Genomic DNA, 15,712 nt, shown 5'->3' on the forward strand with positions numbered 1-15,712 from the left:
CGACTACATACAAGTAGATTTTATGCACAATCAACATTCTATCTCGTTGACAAACTGAATATATTTTGAGGTATACTCGAGTATGTAGAACATGGAAAACTCTTACCCCATCGACCATATTTAGCTCGGATTCACAATCACGAGGTTTCTGAAATACAATGTATTAATGCAACTCAGGTAGGAATTGCCTGTGAAGAGGGAACCGTTTGAGCCGTTAGGCCTTACACAGAGTGGCGAAATTCTAATGCGGTCTACTGAAAAGAGTCCCAGTCTTCATCATCCGAAAACAAAAGTTACAAGGAACCTAGTGAATGAGGGTTATTTGTACTTTACTGCTGCAATAATATCACATACGAATAGTTTGGTTTCAATAAAGAACTTACGGAAAAATCAACCAGAATAAAAAGAAGTCGAAAATGCACAAGAATAATTACTAATTTAGATCCATGTGCGTTTGGGTTTCATTGGTTGACCCCATGCTTTTCATAACTCAAGAATGCACCCAAAGTGTTGGGATTCTAGTCCCACATTGGTTAGATGGGGCTTAACTGGTAGTTTATAAATCAATGGATTCCCTCATCTAGTTAACCAGTTTTCGAGTTGAGTTCTACCCATGGGTTTATAACGAGTTTAGGGTCGGAACCCTAACACAAAGCTCCTAGAAACCCCTCGTGACGCAAAAACATAGCCTCTGCTGCACCTTTGAACCAGTATCGAACAGCATATGATTTCGTGTTCATTGTATAAGCATTGCCCCTAATGAAAAGTCCCCCAAAATAGATACGCTTAACTCCATATTCGCGTGCGGTTGAGTAGGCAATATTGGCAATGTTGTATGAAATCATACGTAACGGAGACAGGGATATGTCTTCAGGTCTGCAGTCTTTAGGCTTTTTTTTCCAGACATTACCTTCCCAAAGCTAGAAACAAATGTCGATGCGGAAAGTCCGATCTTAGAATAGTCCATACCACCATATATGTCTCCAACAAGCAAGTCTAATGTTTTATTATCTCCCCTCTTGCTAAGTTCTATCAAATCATCAAAGCTTTTCGCAACCTGTCATTATCATTCCCATACCACAATAAGTACCACCTCCGACATGCGACCCGTTAACCCGCTTGAAAGATCCCTCTCCATTCACCTTAATAATGCTAACACCAGAACCAATATTAACAAGAAGATAAGGGAATAAAACCTTTTGGTCCATCTGTACAAATTCTTTTTTCCCTTCTATGTGCGTGAAAACTTCATACCGGATTGCCTTGAGCAAAAAGTTTGCTCCAGCTACTAGGCAATCCATTTCATCTTCCTTGTCAAGAACAACTCCAAACTTATCTTTGAAGAGGTCCGCAAACGCATATGCTCCGCCACCTGTTGCCTTGATTATCACATTATTATTCTGTGAATCACTACGGTGAAGCTGCTTGGATTGGATAAATTGTATGCACTTGTCAATATTCCAAGATTCAAACTTCATGAAATAAAGCCTTCCTCCGGGAAGGCGGGAACAGGAAAGATGCTGCTGCTTATGTTATTATTAGAAACTCCCTGCAGGGTCTCATCCGGAGGAGTTGTCTTTTGATTATTAGCATCCACCAATTAATTCTCCTCCTCATGTCTCGAGAAATAAATCAACTTGATCAGAGATCCTCCAAATCCAAAGCCAGATGTGATATATCATCAGACTGATTAGGTAACAAAATTGCAGGATCCTTGTTCTCCAAATTCCCATGTATTTCAGCACCACTAACATCTAATTGAGGTATATAACTACACCGCTGACGAACCATCATTTAAGTCATGGTATTATTCTCCTTTACTTAAATTTTTTTCTTTGCTGCTGCTGCTGTTTGAGGAGGAATTCTTTTATATGTGCAAGCTTTCTGATAAGTTCTCCTATTTTGTCTCAAATTCTCCTTTCCGTTTTATTATAGGTCTTTGTTTGATTGGCCCGCCGATTTTCTTTTTTCCTTTCTTACCTCGGACGGGTAGCTGCAGCTAGGTTGTGAATGGGCGAGGTACGGGAAAGTTCTCCAGCTGGGTTTCTCTTCTTCTGCTGACTTGATCAAATCTAATTAGGCAATTGTATAAGCTGGTGGTTCACAAGTAGGTTAGTCACTCATTCTTGATCGTGATAACATCAACATTTAATGTTTCTACCCGAGTAGGTTAATCACTTAATCTTCATGGTATAGAGATATACTACAAACCTGGAATATATATAGTTGTAAATTTCATTTTGTACTAAGTTTTACATTGATTTAGTTTTATGTCTTGAGGTATATTTGATTGATTTTGAAGTGCTAAAACATCAACATAGTCATACGTTCATTAAATGAGGAATTTTTATTTGCAAGAAGATGAGCATTCAAGAAGTAGTACTAGTCTAGTTATGATTTTCTAATTGAAAAGGAAATGAAGTAGTGGATTTCTCATACTAATAACAATAAATCTTCTGTTAATTGCATCATAGGTGAAGGCATTGAAAATGAATACATTGAATAGCATGGTCTGTATGCTTCCATGTTACTTTCTAGCGCTAGGATATGCTTTGAGATATTGGCGAAAGCTAAAAGACTTTGGGAAAAGACACCTTAGAGTCATCAACATGCTATCAGATATGGCTTCAAAAATACATGAAGGAAGTACGTAAAGGAGACTATATAATATTGTACTGTATTCTGTTTTCATTTCTACTGAATTTCAGATTACTATTAGTTTTTCATATTAATATTAGTGAAAAACTAAAATTTAGCTGATCGATTTCAGATTCAATACATTCCATGATTGGTATCATGATTACAGTTTGAGTTTGTAGGTCAAGTCACGTAGGGATATTCTCGGCCAGTGACGAAATAAATGTTAAAGAATTTATTAGTAGTACTATTTTTTCTTGGTTAGGATTATTTTTCCGTCTAGTTGTTCTTGTAATCGTATGCGGACTTTACTCTGCCTAGTTTGATTTGATCTAAGTCATCATTATAGTCGATGGACTACTCGTGTTGCGACTGCTGTTTGTTCCTTTTTCTTGCTTAAACTCTGGAACGAAACATCCAGAGACCCAGTGCAATAAATATAATATGACTAGAAAAACAAAAGAGAGAGGATTCCACTGGATCTTAATTTCACTTTACGTCGACTTAGGGACATCAAAATTCCGGTGATCCTACCCAGTGGTTCGATCAATGTCAACAAATATAAGGAAGCATTTTATTTCAAACTTTCTGCAGATATTGAAGTACAAGTGTGTGCCTAGTGGAAAGACGGGAAAATGAAAACAATACCAATTAAAAGGACGTAAGCAAGGAAATGTATATGATTCAGTTACTGATAGGTATCAGTTGACTTCATATTAGTCTGAGATGACTTCATATTAATCTAGATATGACTTCATAGACTGAGATGACCGATATGTAACTACTAATTTGTTTGGATTGGAAATTTAACATGATTTGTTCTTACTTCTCAAGAGACTGAGACTGAGAAAGTTAAGTCTTCCAATTGAAGAGCAAGTCAATTAGGTGTGCATGACAATCCCTTGTCTTTTTTAATTGATGATACACAAATATTACGTATGTAAGTATGACGCATATGTAATTGAGTCGTCATCAATGATGGCAGGTTTGGTTATCTCTTGGAGATTATGAAATGGAGGTTTTTAATGGGGTTATCTATTCATGTGAGATTTCAAGTCTGTAGAGAGCAATCCCGGTGGCTAAAAAATAAACATGGTATCCGTGGGTGGTGAGGTGGTGTGCGGATTATGTTTAGCCCGTTAAAAAATTGTTGAACCAAGTTAGGATACTGTTTGTGATCACAAGGGTCTTATTTGTCCTCGATTCTGTGTGAGCGAGAGTGTAGAGAATAGCCTTACATTTCCTAGATTTCCAGGATTTGTGATTCTCTGAACTGTGAAGTGGACATGTTTTAAGTAATTCAAAGGATTTGTGATTCTGTGAACTGTGAAGTAGACAAAACCTTCTAAGCCAGTTTCAAAATAGTTAGGCTCGCGGAATTTAAGAACCGAACAAAAAAGTTCAAGATGTGGTAAAATAGTATCAACATGTGCATACAAAATGATAAGAAGAAAAATATTACAAGAATGAATTCTGTTTAAAATCTGGATTTTGATCACAACAATATACAATCAAATAAAATAATAAATCATGGGTGGTACAGAAATCTGTTTGTGTGGTTCTACAAGAGTGGAGAATTCAAACTCATTACTGTCCGTTATAGTGGTAGGAAGAGAGGTTAAGCTCAAATCTAAATTCAAACTCAGTAATCTCCTACTATTTGATCTTTTCACTAATTGTAGCGGCTGTTGTTTGTAAGTAGTAGTATCAGATGAAGAGGATGATAATCCCATTGTTGCCGTTGGTGTTGCCTCTGGTGACACTACTGCCCTATGTTTTCTCATATGACCACCTAAAGCTTGTCCAACGGAAAACTCTAAACCGCAAATAGAACATTCATGAGTCTTTGGTTTCTTCTTTTGCTGTTGGTTATCGTTAATGCTCTGGGTACCCGAAAATACAGATTCCTCTAATCTGGGTTTCTTGTGACTTGCTCGGTGTCCTCCAAGTGCTTGGAATGATGGAAACTTCCTATTGCATGTTTTGCACTCGTAAACACGATTTTGGCTAATCTTTGATGTTGTCAGTGGCTGAACTGCAGATTGATAATCGGCCTCTTCTCGGCCACTTGATAGTAGCATTAAAAACATCGCCATGTTTTCTGTACTCATCTCTTCCATTTCTCCTCTACTTCTTTTATTACTCATCATGTAATATAGCATTGTATTGTTTTCTGTTTTTAATCCTTGTGAATTTTAGTGAAAAACTAATATTTGGGTAAATAATTGTAGGTTCAATACATTCCGTATTGGTATCATTTATATATTACAGTTTGAGTCAGCAGATCATTACAGTTTGTTGTCTGGTAAATGACTGAGAAATAACATTATAGTTTTGAAGAATCAAAACAAGTGACGTAGGGATTTTATTGGCAAGTGACGAAATAAATGTGACAGTATTTATTAGTAGTACTATTTTGTCTTGGTTTAGATTATTCTTCCGGCTAGTTAGTTGTTCTTTAGTCGTACATGGACTAATTTACTCTGCCTAGTTTGATTTGATTAAGTCATCATTATAGTCAAAGATATGGACTACTAGTGTTTCGACTGCTGTCTGTTCCTTTTTCTTGCTAAACCCTGGAACGAGACATCCAGACGCAGTGCAAAGAATATGTAATAAGAACAGAAATATAAAAGAGTGACTGCTGATATGGATTCCACTTGTACTTAATTTTAATTTCACAGTAAGGGAACATTTTGTTTCGAACTTTTTGCAGACATTCAAGTGCATATCTAGTAGAAAGATGGGAAAATGAAAATAATACCAATTAAAAGGAATAAGCACCGCGGTATGTAGTCACTGGCAGGTATTAGTTGACTTCATATTAGTCTGAGATTGATTTTTAGATATGACATTTACCTACTAATTGATTTGAATAGGAAATCTAACGTGATTTTTGCTTGAAGATATACTTCTTGGCACAAGAGACTAGTGAAGTCTTTCTATTAGTCAATTAGGTGTGCATGACAATTGCTTAATGTCTAAAGATGATACACACATATCACGTATACGTGTATGACGACAGAGGATTGAGTCATCATCAATGACTTCAGGTTTCTTCTCGAAAAAAGAAAGACTTCAGGTTTCTTATTTATTCTTGTGTGCTTCCAAGTCTGTTAAGAACAATCGTGGTGGATAAAAAATAAACATGGTACTGGTATCAGTATAGGTGTTTGGGCGGTGCGTCGATTTTGTGCCCGTTAACATATGGTTGGATCTGGTTGGGATATAATTATTATTTTAACTGGGTTGGTGCCCGTGTTACGGAGTATTTTTATTTTTTCTGATTTGTTGTGCGCATGGTGATGCATTTATAATTTGACGCAGCGGGGCGAATACATTAAATAGGTAGAGAAAAGATAAAAATTTTATTTTATTTTTTCGTTTTATTTTCATATAAAATATATGTGAAATATGTGGGTTTTTTTCCCCCTAAATGTATTCATTTGGAGAAAAGAGTCCCAATACATTAGGTATGTGACTTCCAAGTCGAGTTTGGACTTCCATAAAACTCTAAACAAGGTAAGTTAAGTTTTCCTTTTCCAAAACAAAATTTTTGACGGAAGTATTGTCCGCCTTAGACGGCGTTACTAAGTACAGTTAAACATTTGGTGTTAACACGGTGTAAGAAAATTAATTAGATTAAAACTCTAACGGAAGTGTTGTCCACCTTACTTTTTGTTGACGGCATTACTAACGGACGGTTAAATACTTGACATAAACAAAATTTAACCCTATTTTTAATATCCTGGCCAAGTGTCCTCACCATATCTTCTACACTGGAAAAGGCCTATTCCGACTAATGGGAAGCGACGGTTCCATTACCGTACAATGTGAGAGCAAATTTTATCAAGGTCTTTAGGAGAGAAGATTTTTAAAAATTTCTTCTATTATTAGATAAAGAATATTATTACAAGAAACTAGTTGGAAGACCAACAAGCAAAGTTCCAACAATATACCACCATATTAGTTGAACAGGTTGTCGTGCTAGCCTACCGGCAGGTCTCATGAGGAACCAACCAAGGGAGGCTAAGCGGATAGATGGACTTATTATGTCGCAAGGGAGATAAGCTAACTCTACCTTCCATGTCAAATTCTGCAATGTTGTGTCATCGGGGAATGAAACTAATAAGGAACGAGGAAGACCAACTGACATGAACCAGGTTTTGGCCTGGGTACAGCCGAGTGCATGATGTATATGTTTTTAAATCGTTTGTTGTTTGTCTTCTTTTTTTCTTTGATATTTGTTATTGGTTAGTGTTTTGATATTGAATGTGATGGTAATGGTTGTGAGTTTATTGTAAGTAACTAGAAATAACTCATGCCATAACGACATGATATGTGATTAACATAGAGCTATCTCTAGAAAATATATCTAATTAACGATTATATTTAATTAGGTTTCGAAATCTTGTTAGAGTGGATGTATAAGAACTTCTGAAACTGAAAGTTTGATACTACAAAAAAAATTTAAAGTTGGTTTAAAATGCAGATGATTTGAGAGTAATTAATGAAATTAAATCTTGCTAGAAAAATTATTTTATCGTGTTTATATTATATTTGACGACCAAACAAAAAAAGCATAAGCTCGATCAAATTTGAATTAATATATAATATTTTTGAGATTGTAACATCAATTCATTTTCACAAATAAAAAAAAAATAGCTGTTATCTAGTTTATTTGATAAAGAATTTCTACAGGGTACTAATTTTATCAATGGTAGAGCTAGGAATTTCATTCAATGGGGTCGCACTTATCACTTACCCATGATATTTCTATTAGTAGGATACAATAATCGGTTTAAATGGGGTGAATCTATTTATAGATAAAAGTTCTCTTAGAACATGGAGTCGGATGGGATCACTAGTTCCCACCCATATGGGTCCGCCACTGAATTTTATCTGGAAAATAACCTTTTGATCCATCTCCGATTTATTTCAACAAACATACAAAATGAGGGAGGGTGTAATATGATCAGTAAAAAAAAATCCTATCAAAGAATTTTCTTTTTTAATTATTCTTGATTGACATAGCCAGACTGATTTTTGTAAAAGAAATAAAATAAATTTTATTTTATTTATTTTTGATGAACTATCAGACCACATTTCATTCAATCCAAAAAGGTGATTACATGATTATTTACAAGAAAAGGAACATCAAAATACAAGAAACTTAAAACCCAAATACAAATAAAGATACCAATTACATGTAATTCGCGAAGAGAAAGAGCAATATACCGCAAAGGTACCCAATTTTTGCATGAAAAGTAGAGAGAAAAGATGGTATAATCCGGAATCAATTCCGACCATTTTGAATGTTTGTCTTCTATTACAAGAGATGCTCCAAAAAAAGAGGAGTGATTAGCCCTTAATCTTGTATATGAAGAACGAAAAACCCGGATGCCCTGAATCCCTTTTGTTGAAGAAGAACTCAAAGCTATGCCGTGTTTAATCGCCGATGTTCTCGAATATAGAAATGTTGCTTAATACGTTCAAAATTCAAAGTGGAAAATCTACTCCTTTATACCCACAAAGCAACGGACAAGTAGAGGCAACAAACAAAACGATCGCAGAGACTTTGAAGAAGAAGTTAGAGGGGCATAATAAAGGGTGGTGCGAACAAGTGCATAATGTCGCATGGGCTTACAGAACAACAAGGAGGGAAGCAACAGGAATGTCACCTTTCTGTTTGACATATGGGGTAGAGGCAGTGTTACCAACATAAGTCATTATTCCTACTACAAAGAAAGAAGCCTGGGAGAAGAATCTAGGCGCAGATCTAATTTTAACAAAACTTGATGATCTAGAAGAAACAAGAGAAGTCGCTTCACAACATATGGAAAATTATCAAAGAAGACTAGCCCGAGAATACAACAAGCGTGTTAAAATAAGAGAGTTTCATCCAGGTGAATTAGTGTTACGCGAAATTCCAATTTACCAGAAAGGAGGAGATGGGAAGTTAAAAAAGAAGCGGGATGGACCTTATATAATAAAACGAGTATTTGGAAATGGAGCTTATCAGTTAATGGATCCAGAGGGAAGAGATACATGTTGTAAACTAGATCGACCTTGGAATAGGATATACTTATAAAAGTATTATCCATAGAAGATTGCGAGATAAATTGCACAGATACAAAGTTAAGCAAGGATGTAACATCGAATATAATAAATGAATGCGCATATTTCATTCAAAATTAAGAAATTTTTCTTAAAAGCAAAAAAAGACCTTGATATAAGGCAACAAAAATGATATTTATTATCAGATAGACTAGGAATCCGAATGTGGCGTGCAACCTAGTTTGCATACATGTAAGAGGCAAAAGAATATATAAAAATAAGACTTATCGCACGTCATAGTCGGAGAAACCTAGAAAGCATGACTCAAGGGAAAGCAACACCGACCCTGGAACTTGAGTTGTGGAGATTTGGGGTGAGAATAAACGAAAATTCCCATCCGGGAGAGATACCTTAACTTTTCAGTCTAAGATAATAATCTTAGATTGAGAGCCTAAGGTGAGAAAGTCTCTCTCAAGGAGTTCAGAAACTCGATCAGGGCGCCGAGGTACCCGGTTGAGTCAAGAGTGCCCGGGGCGTCTGGAACGTACCTTTCCACTCTTGACAAGTCCTGACTATGATGCACTCGGTCGCAAGATACCCCACTTAGGGTGCAGTCTCGCAACCATAAGCCTCATCGGTAGTGTATGCGAGACTGCGAAATCAACTGGTTGTTAGATTACCGGATGGGAAGAGCCATAACCTTAACCCGTTAGAGGTAAGCTTCCTTGAAGGGGAAATCAGAGGGGAAGATAAGGACGGAACCCTCCATTAGGGAGCTGAATTGTGTCAAAAGACGTAAATGTCATGAGACTTTTTACTCACGGGAGTATTAAGACTTGTCATATTTATGTAATAAAACCTGAAGAGGTGATAATACAAGAAAAAGGTAAGACGAGATCAATGGGTCGATACACTACAATGTAAAGAGTGCCTGCGATCTCGTCGCACAGAAATAAGGCAAGCTAATATCTTTACATAGGAAGAAAAAATAAGACCTCATAAGAAAAATTATATAAGCTTATTATCGTTTTGCCGGTAACTCAAAGACATAATACTGCACACTTGTTTCATACATGAAATATAATAAGAGGCAAGTATGGGAATTAAAGTAACAAGATATTATCTTTCTTGTAACAAACAAGTTTAAAACATAAATACATCGAAACAAAGAAATGAAATCTGGATGAAAAGAAAATTAAGAATGCTCAACAACGACATTTTTCTCAACCAAGGACTTTTCAGCATCCATACTGGGCCTAGGATCCTCAATTTCATCATTGTTTTCGCTCACAGGCTTGTCCTTCTCAAGATGATCTTCTTCACACTCTTGCTCTCTTTTATCATCACTCACAAAGTCATAATCACTGTCTGCTTCGGGATATTCTTCATCTTCGCCTATGGTAAGAGAAGGGAGCTTTACTGCAGGAAGAGAGTTGCTTAGAATAATTCCATTGTTTACAGATTGAGAATTGGCATGAGCCTTGCGAATATCTCCTCTTTCAAGGTTTCTAGCATTGCTCTCCAAAAAAATTTGTTGATATGCGAGTCTTCTTCGTGCTCTGCCACGAGAAGCATAAAGAGAAAGCTCCAGGTTCGTACATTCTTTGCGATCCTTGGATAAATCAAATCTCAATTGGGTAACAGTGGATTGATGCAATATTTCAGAATCTGCGAAGAGTAATAAACAATATTAAATAAAAATTTACATCAACAAGATGCGAAGAAATGAATAAAGAATAATGAGGCAGTCAACTATAGTTGACTACCTTCGCAGAAGTTAGAAAGAGCAAGGGTATTATCCTTCATATTTTCCATAGTCTTGTCAAACTCATCACCAACTGAACCGCGAAGACGGGATCGAATATTCTTTTCGTCATCATAGAGAGACTTATTCTTTTTCTTAAGGACATCGTGGGAATGCTTTAGATGATCATATTGTTCTTGAAGCTGATTCTTCTTCACAGTCAGATTTATTTTACTTTGGATAATTTTTTCATTCTGGGACTTTAACTCCTTAAACGATGTTTCATACAGCTCCTTTAACGAGCGAAGAGTTCGCGCCTGGTTCTCGTTTATTTCATGAAGAATTGAATATTGGTGCGAAAACATCGCTTCCTTCTTCAAGAAAGAACGCTTCTCCTTAGAAAGAATACGATTTTCTTCTGATAAAGTTTCATGTACCAGATCAGCTTCGCATGACAATTTAGAAAAGTGGGATATTTGATTATTTAATTCTTCTATTTCTTGAATGAGAAGATTATTTTCATGGGTTAAATTGTTAATCTGATCAAGTGAATATGAATGATGGTTAGATAATCGATCTAGTTGAGTCTGCAACTTCTTGTTATTCGCTTGGGTATCCTCAGCAAGATATTGAAAATTATATCTTTCCCATATTCGCTTCTGGTTTAAATCTTAATAAATGCATGGAGAAATTTACAAAAATATAGAAAGGGGAAGAAATGTATAATAGGGTACAACAAGAAATTTTGATATGATGATAAATACCTCTAGGATTTCAATTTTCACTACGAAGATTCTCGGCATCAACATTCACAACTTCGAGTTCTCCTCTCAACTTTTGCACGTCCTGGAGTTCCCCTTTTAGTCTAGTGACTTCCTTTTCTAAAGAAGCATTCTGTTGCCAAAGTTCCAGCTGGGAACAACTATATTCAAAATGCCCTTCAGCTAAAATCATGCGACGATGAGAGTCCTAAAGAAGAAAGAAGATAAAATTAAGAGATTAAGAAGTCATAATTAAAATAACATGAAAGAAGATAAAGTTAATATATGAGAGATAGTTACCAAGACATATAGAGCAACGTGGAAACTAGGATCAATTTGAGATAGGATCTCATTCCTTGTAGCTTTATCAGAAGGGAATTCGCACATAAGCTTACTCAAAGCTGAACATATGCGAAGTTTTCAAGGAACATTGGTTAAAGATTGAGCAGAATTCATAATATCAGATAGAGCTTGAGAAGCAGACTTCACACTATCCAAAGATTTCTTACTCAGAGAAAGGGAATTTAGTAAAAAATGAGAAGATGAAGAAGAAGGAATAGACATAGAAGAGTAAGGCATGGAGAAATCTGTAGGGATAGACAAATCAGCAGGGTTTGGTTGAAAATCGATATTGATGAAAGAAGAGGAAGTTTGATCCACATTCAATACATTCGCAGAGGCAATAGTAGAAGCACCCTTTACCCCTTGATCAGCAGCAGGTTCCTTTTCAGTAAAAAGTTCTTCAAAAGTAATAGAGGCATTCACATCAGAAGCTTGAACTGGAGAAATAAAAATATTAGCTTCAGGAGTTTGAGTTGTTACAGGAGTAACAGAAGAATTTGTGTGCAAAGGTTGAACTGTTGTTATAGGGGTGACATCTCCGACATTAAAATCAAGAATAGAGAGGTTCGAATTAATCACAGTAAGCTTGCGAGATTTCTTAGTTTTAGGTTCTTTGGCATCACCCATCTCAGAATTGGAAGTCTGCGAAAACAAAATAGATAATAAATAGAGGCAACAATATTGTTTTAAAAAAATTGGGTATTTCTTACTTCTTTGTTATGTGAAGCCTTCCTCTTATGCGATTCTTTACTCTCGACACTATAAGAAGATTTAGAGGTTATTCTAAGAGCACTTAGAGAAGAACTTTTCCTGCAACAGCATGGGAATTGGGTTAGCCAAAAGTAAAAGTTGTAATCAATAAATCATGATAGAAGAAAACAAACTTTGATTCGGGATTCATGATGATAAAATAGTAGCAGATAGCAGAAATAAAACAGCAGCAGCAGCAGCAAAAAGGAAGAAAAACAGCAAGAAAGAGAATAAAAGAAAAGTGTAGCTGCAGACGATGAAAGAAAGAGGAAATGATTATTTTCCACGAAGAATCAATAAATAGGTAAAAGAATATGACCGGTTGCAAACGATTGAACCAGTAAAAAGGAAGAAAATCAACACGTGTAAATACATAAACTTGGATTCCGGAAAATTCTCGGAAAAGTAAAATGTGAAAAGAAAAGCATATGCGATAATATAGGGTGGAAGTTTCTCATATCGCTCAATCTGTAGAATAAGCGAAATGAGAAAGAGGCAAAATGTAGGAGGGAAATATCGCACATGTTAGTAGGCATGCAAAGTAAAGACTATATAACTTAAACGAGGGAGATCGCACACATCAAGGTTGAGATGACGCACCGGATGATGTCAGCAAAGTCACGAGTAAAGTGTGAAGATCTGTGCGACGTATAGTCTGTGCGAGAACGAGCGATTGTATATGAGCGAGTGTATCGCATAGAGATTCCGAAAATAAAAGATCTCTTAGCTGTCATCCACTATGTAAGATCTTATATAAAGAGGAGAGGTTATTACTTGTGAGGGGATTCTTTGAGTGAGTGTTAGATAAGAAATCAGGAGAGAGAAAGTAAATCTAGGAGCAAGTAAGATTATTGTAATACTTGTATCCATCTTGTAAACCGACTTAAGGCTTGATAATCAATGAAGAGTTTAATGATGATTACCTAATATTGATTATAGTTATAGTGGAATGTGGTTGTGAGGAAACTTGCGAAGTTCATACATTTTAACAGCAACTCGCATAAAAGCTAAGTACCACTTTCCTAGAACATTTTACTTTTACAGAAAATAAAAGATTTTTTATTCAATTTACTACAACGTGATACAATCGCACAATTAAAAAGATTTCACAATTACAAAAAATCGAGAAAAATCTCGCAGATTTCAATTATTTATATTTTCTCTTGAATATTTGCTTTGCTTCAAATGATATGGTATTTAACATGGAGAGAAGTAGGGGGCAAAATAAGACCTCACGGACAGGCTAGTAAGACCTTTACAAAGGCTGCATAAGACCTCATTAGGATCATTTCCATGGAAGATATTTATCAAATGAGACGAAACAAGTCATTGAAAAGAAATCAAAACAAACAAAAACGATTTGAACTTGCACATAAATGAAAATTTTTGAAAAAAGAAATGTTGAATTCTAATCTACATTCTTATTTGCATTACATCACAACATGAGGCAGAGAACATGTAGCAATAATTTCGCATGATTAGTTCGCAATACTTCTTATATTTCGAGGATTAGTACTTCTATACTTCTTCAAGGATACTTCATACTTAACATACTTCAAGGAATGATAATTCATATATACTTCTCAAAGATTCAGAACTTCACAAAAGAATAGAGGCAAGTACGTACTTTTCAAGAAAAGTATTCTTTCGCGTAGTTCCTTCATCAACAAAGATTAAAGACTACTCCAACATCACGCACCCCGCTCCAACAATTACAACAAAGTGTATTTTTCCTTGAAGATCGCTCTTCAAGCAATATTCAAGAAAAAAGAGGCAAAATGTAGGAGTGAAATATCACACATGTTAGTAAGCATGCGAAGTGAAGACTATATAACTTAAACGAGGGAGATCGCACACAACAAGGTTGAGATGACGCACTGGATGATGTCAGCAAATTCACGAGTAAAGTGTGAAGATCTATGCGAAGAATAGTCTGTGCGAGAACAAGTGAGTGTACATGAGCGAGTGTATCGCATAAAGATTCTGAAAATAAAGGATCTCTTAGCTGTCATTCACTATGTAAATACATATATAAAGAGAAAGGCAAGAGAGAGAGAGAGAGGAGGATTATTATTTTATTTAGCATCTTATTCCTTCACCAACTTAGAGCTCCAAATACTTATTAATGGAGTCTCAATGTAATCCAAATGTAATCTCAACAATCATAGTGAACCCTGGCCCCATTGATGTAGATCACACTGACCGAACCACGTAAATCTTGTGTCTTATTTTACAATTCTAACACTTTAATCTTTATTTTAACTATGATCATAGACTTAGATCTAGAAAATATCATAAGGGGTGTGTTATGGGATTTCCTGCAACTACAGACTCTTCGAGATATACTTTTGACTCTTCAAGATATACTTTTATCCGTAGGTGACTCTTCAGATATACTCTTCAAGATATACTTTTATCCGTAGGTGACTCTTCAAGATATACTCTTATCCGTAGGTGACGAATTATGTAAAATGGTGACTTTCCAAACAGCTGTGCAATAAGTGTCTTGTACACGAAAATGCACTACGTACCCAAGTACATGACTTTGAATTTATATCTGATTTCACTAGACACAGTATGGTGTTGATTCGAATTGCAACATCTTTGCCATATACCCATATAATTGGGCGTTTGGTACATAGTATTGGATAAAATCTAACTTGTTAATTTTCTCCAACATCTCACAAATGTCTAAACTCAATATCAATATAAATTGTAACTCCAACCAAAGTGCAACACGAATAGCATAACCATATTCTTTGAAGAATCTGAACAAGTCATGTAGGAAATTTTCTTGGCAATTGACGGAATAAATGTGACCGTATTTATTATTATTAATGGTACTATTTTGTCTTGGTTAAGAATCTTAAGATTATTCTTCTGTCTAGTTGTACACGGCCTTTACTCTTCATAGTTTGATTTGATAGGTTATATGAGTATTGTATATTTTCAAGTCATCATCATAGTTAAAGATATGGACTACTCGTGTTGCAACCCTGGAATGTAACATCCAAACCCAACGGAATAGATATGCGTGGTTTATTGTTTATTGGAATACTTACAGATACAAAGATTGCCGAATGCATTAAAAGTGACCAGAAACAGGCCGTTCTGATAAAAAGCTCGAAGAATTTGTATAGAATTTCTTATCGATGGATATGTATATTTACTTTGACATGAACAGCATAGAAAATATCCGGTGATTTCGATCTTGGAAGCAGTAGTTCGATCAATGTGAACAAAGTGCGTGCATAGTAGAAAGAAAATGAAATATATTAACACGAGAAAGGGATGTAAGCACCGCAGTATATGTGATTCAGTCACTATTTGGTATTAACTGACTTCATATTAGTCTAAGAATTCTAGATATGACATATATCTACTAATTTGTTTGTTTAGGAAATTTGTGCTTGTACGTAAC

General features: G+C 35.6%; 1 protein-coding gene and 1 pseudogene across 1 annotated transcript; both read right to left on the reverse strand.

The window, feature by feature from the left end:
• Positions 1–461: 461 nt before the first annotated feature.
• On the reverse strand, positions 462–1,791 carry LOC113343485 (annotated as a pseudogene).
• A 2,357-nt stretch (positions 1,792–4,148) lies between these two features.
• LOC113343486 (zinc finger protein ZAT12-like) lies at positions 4,149–4,733 on the reverse strand. The gene has a single exon (XM_026587651.1). It carries the CDS (start codon positions 4,731–4,733, stop codon positions 4,149–4,151), a length of 585 nt encoding a protein of 194 aa, XP_026443436.1.
• Positions 4,734–15,712: the final 10,979 nt, after the last annotated feature.

The sequence above is a fragment of the Papaver somniferum genome, unplaced genomic scaffold, assembly GCF_003573695.1.
Source record: "Papaver somniferum cultivar HN1 unplaced genomic scaffold, ASM357369v1 unplaced-scaffold_6, whole genome shotgun sequence".
In the NCBI taxonomy this organism is placed as follows: domain Eukaryota; kingdom Viridiplantae; phylum Streptophyta; class Magnoliopsida; order Ranunculales; family Papaveraceae; genus Papaver; species Papaver somniferum.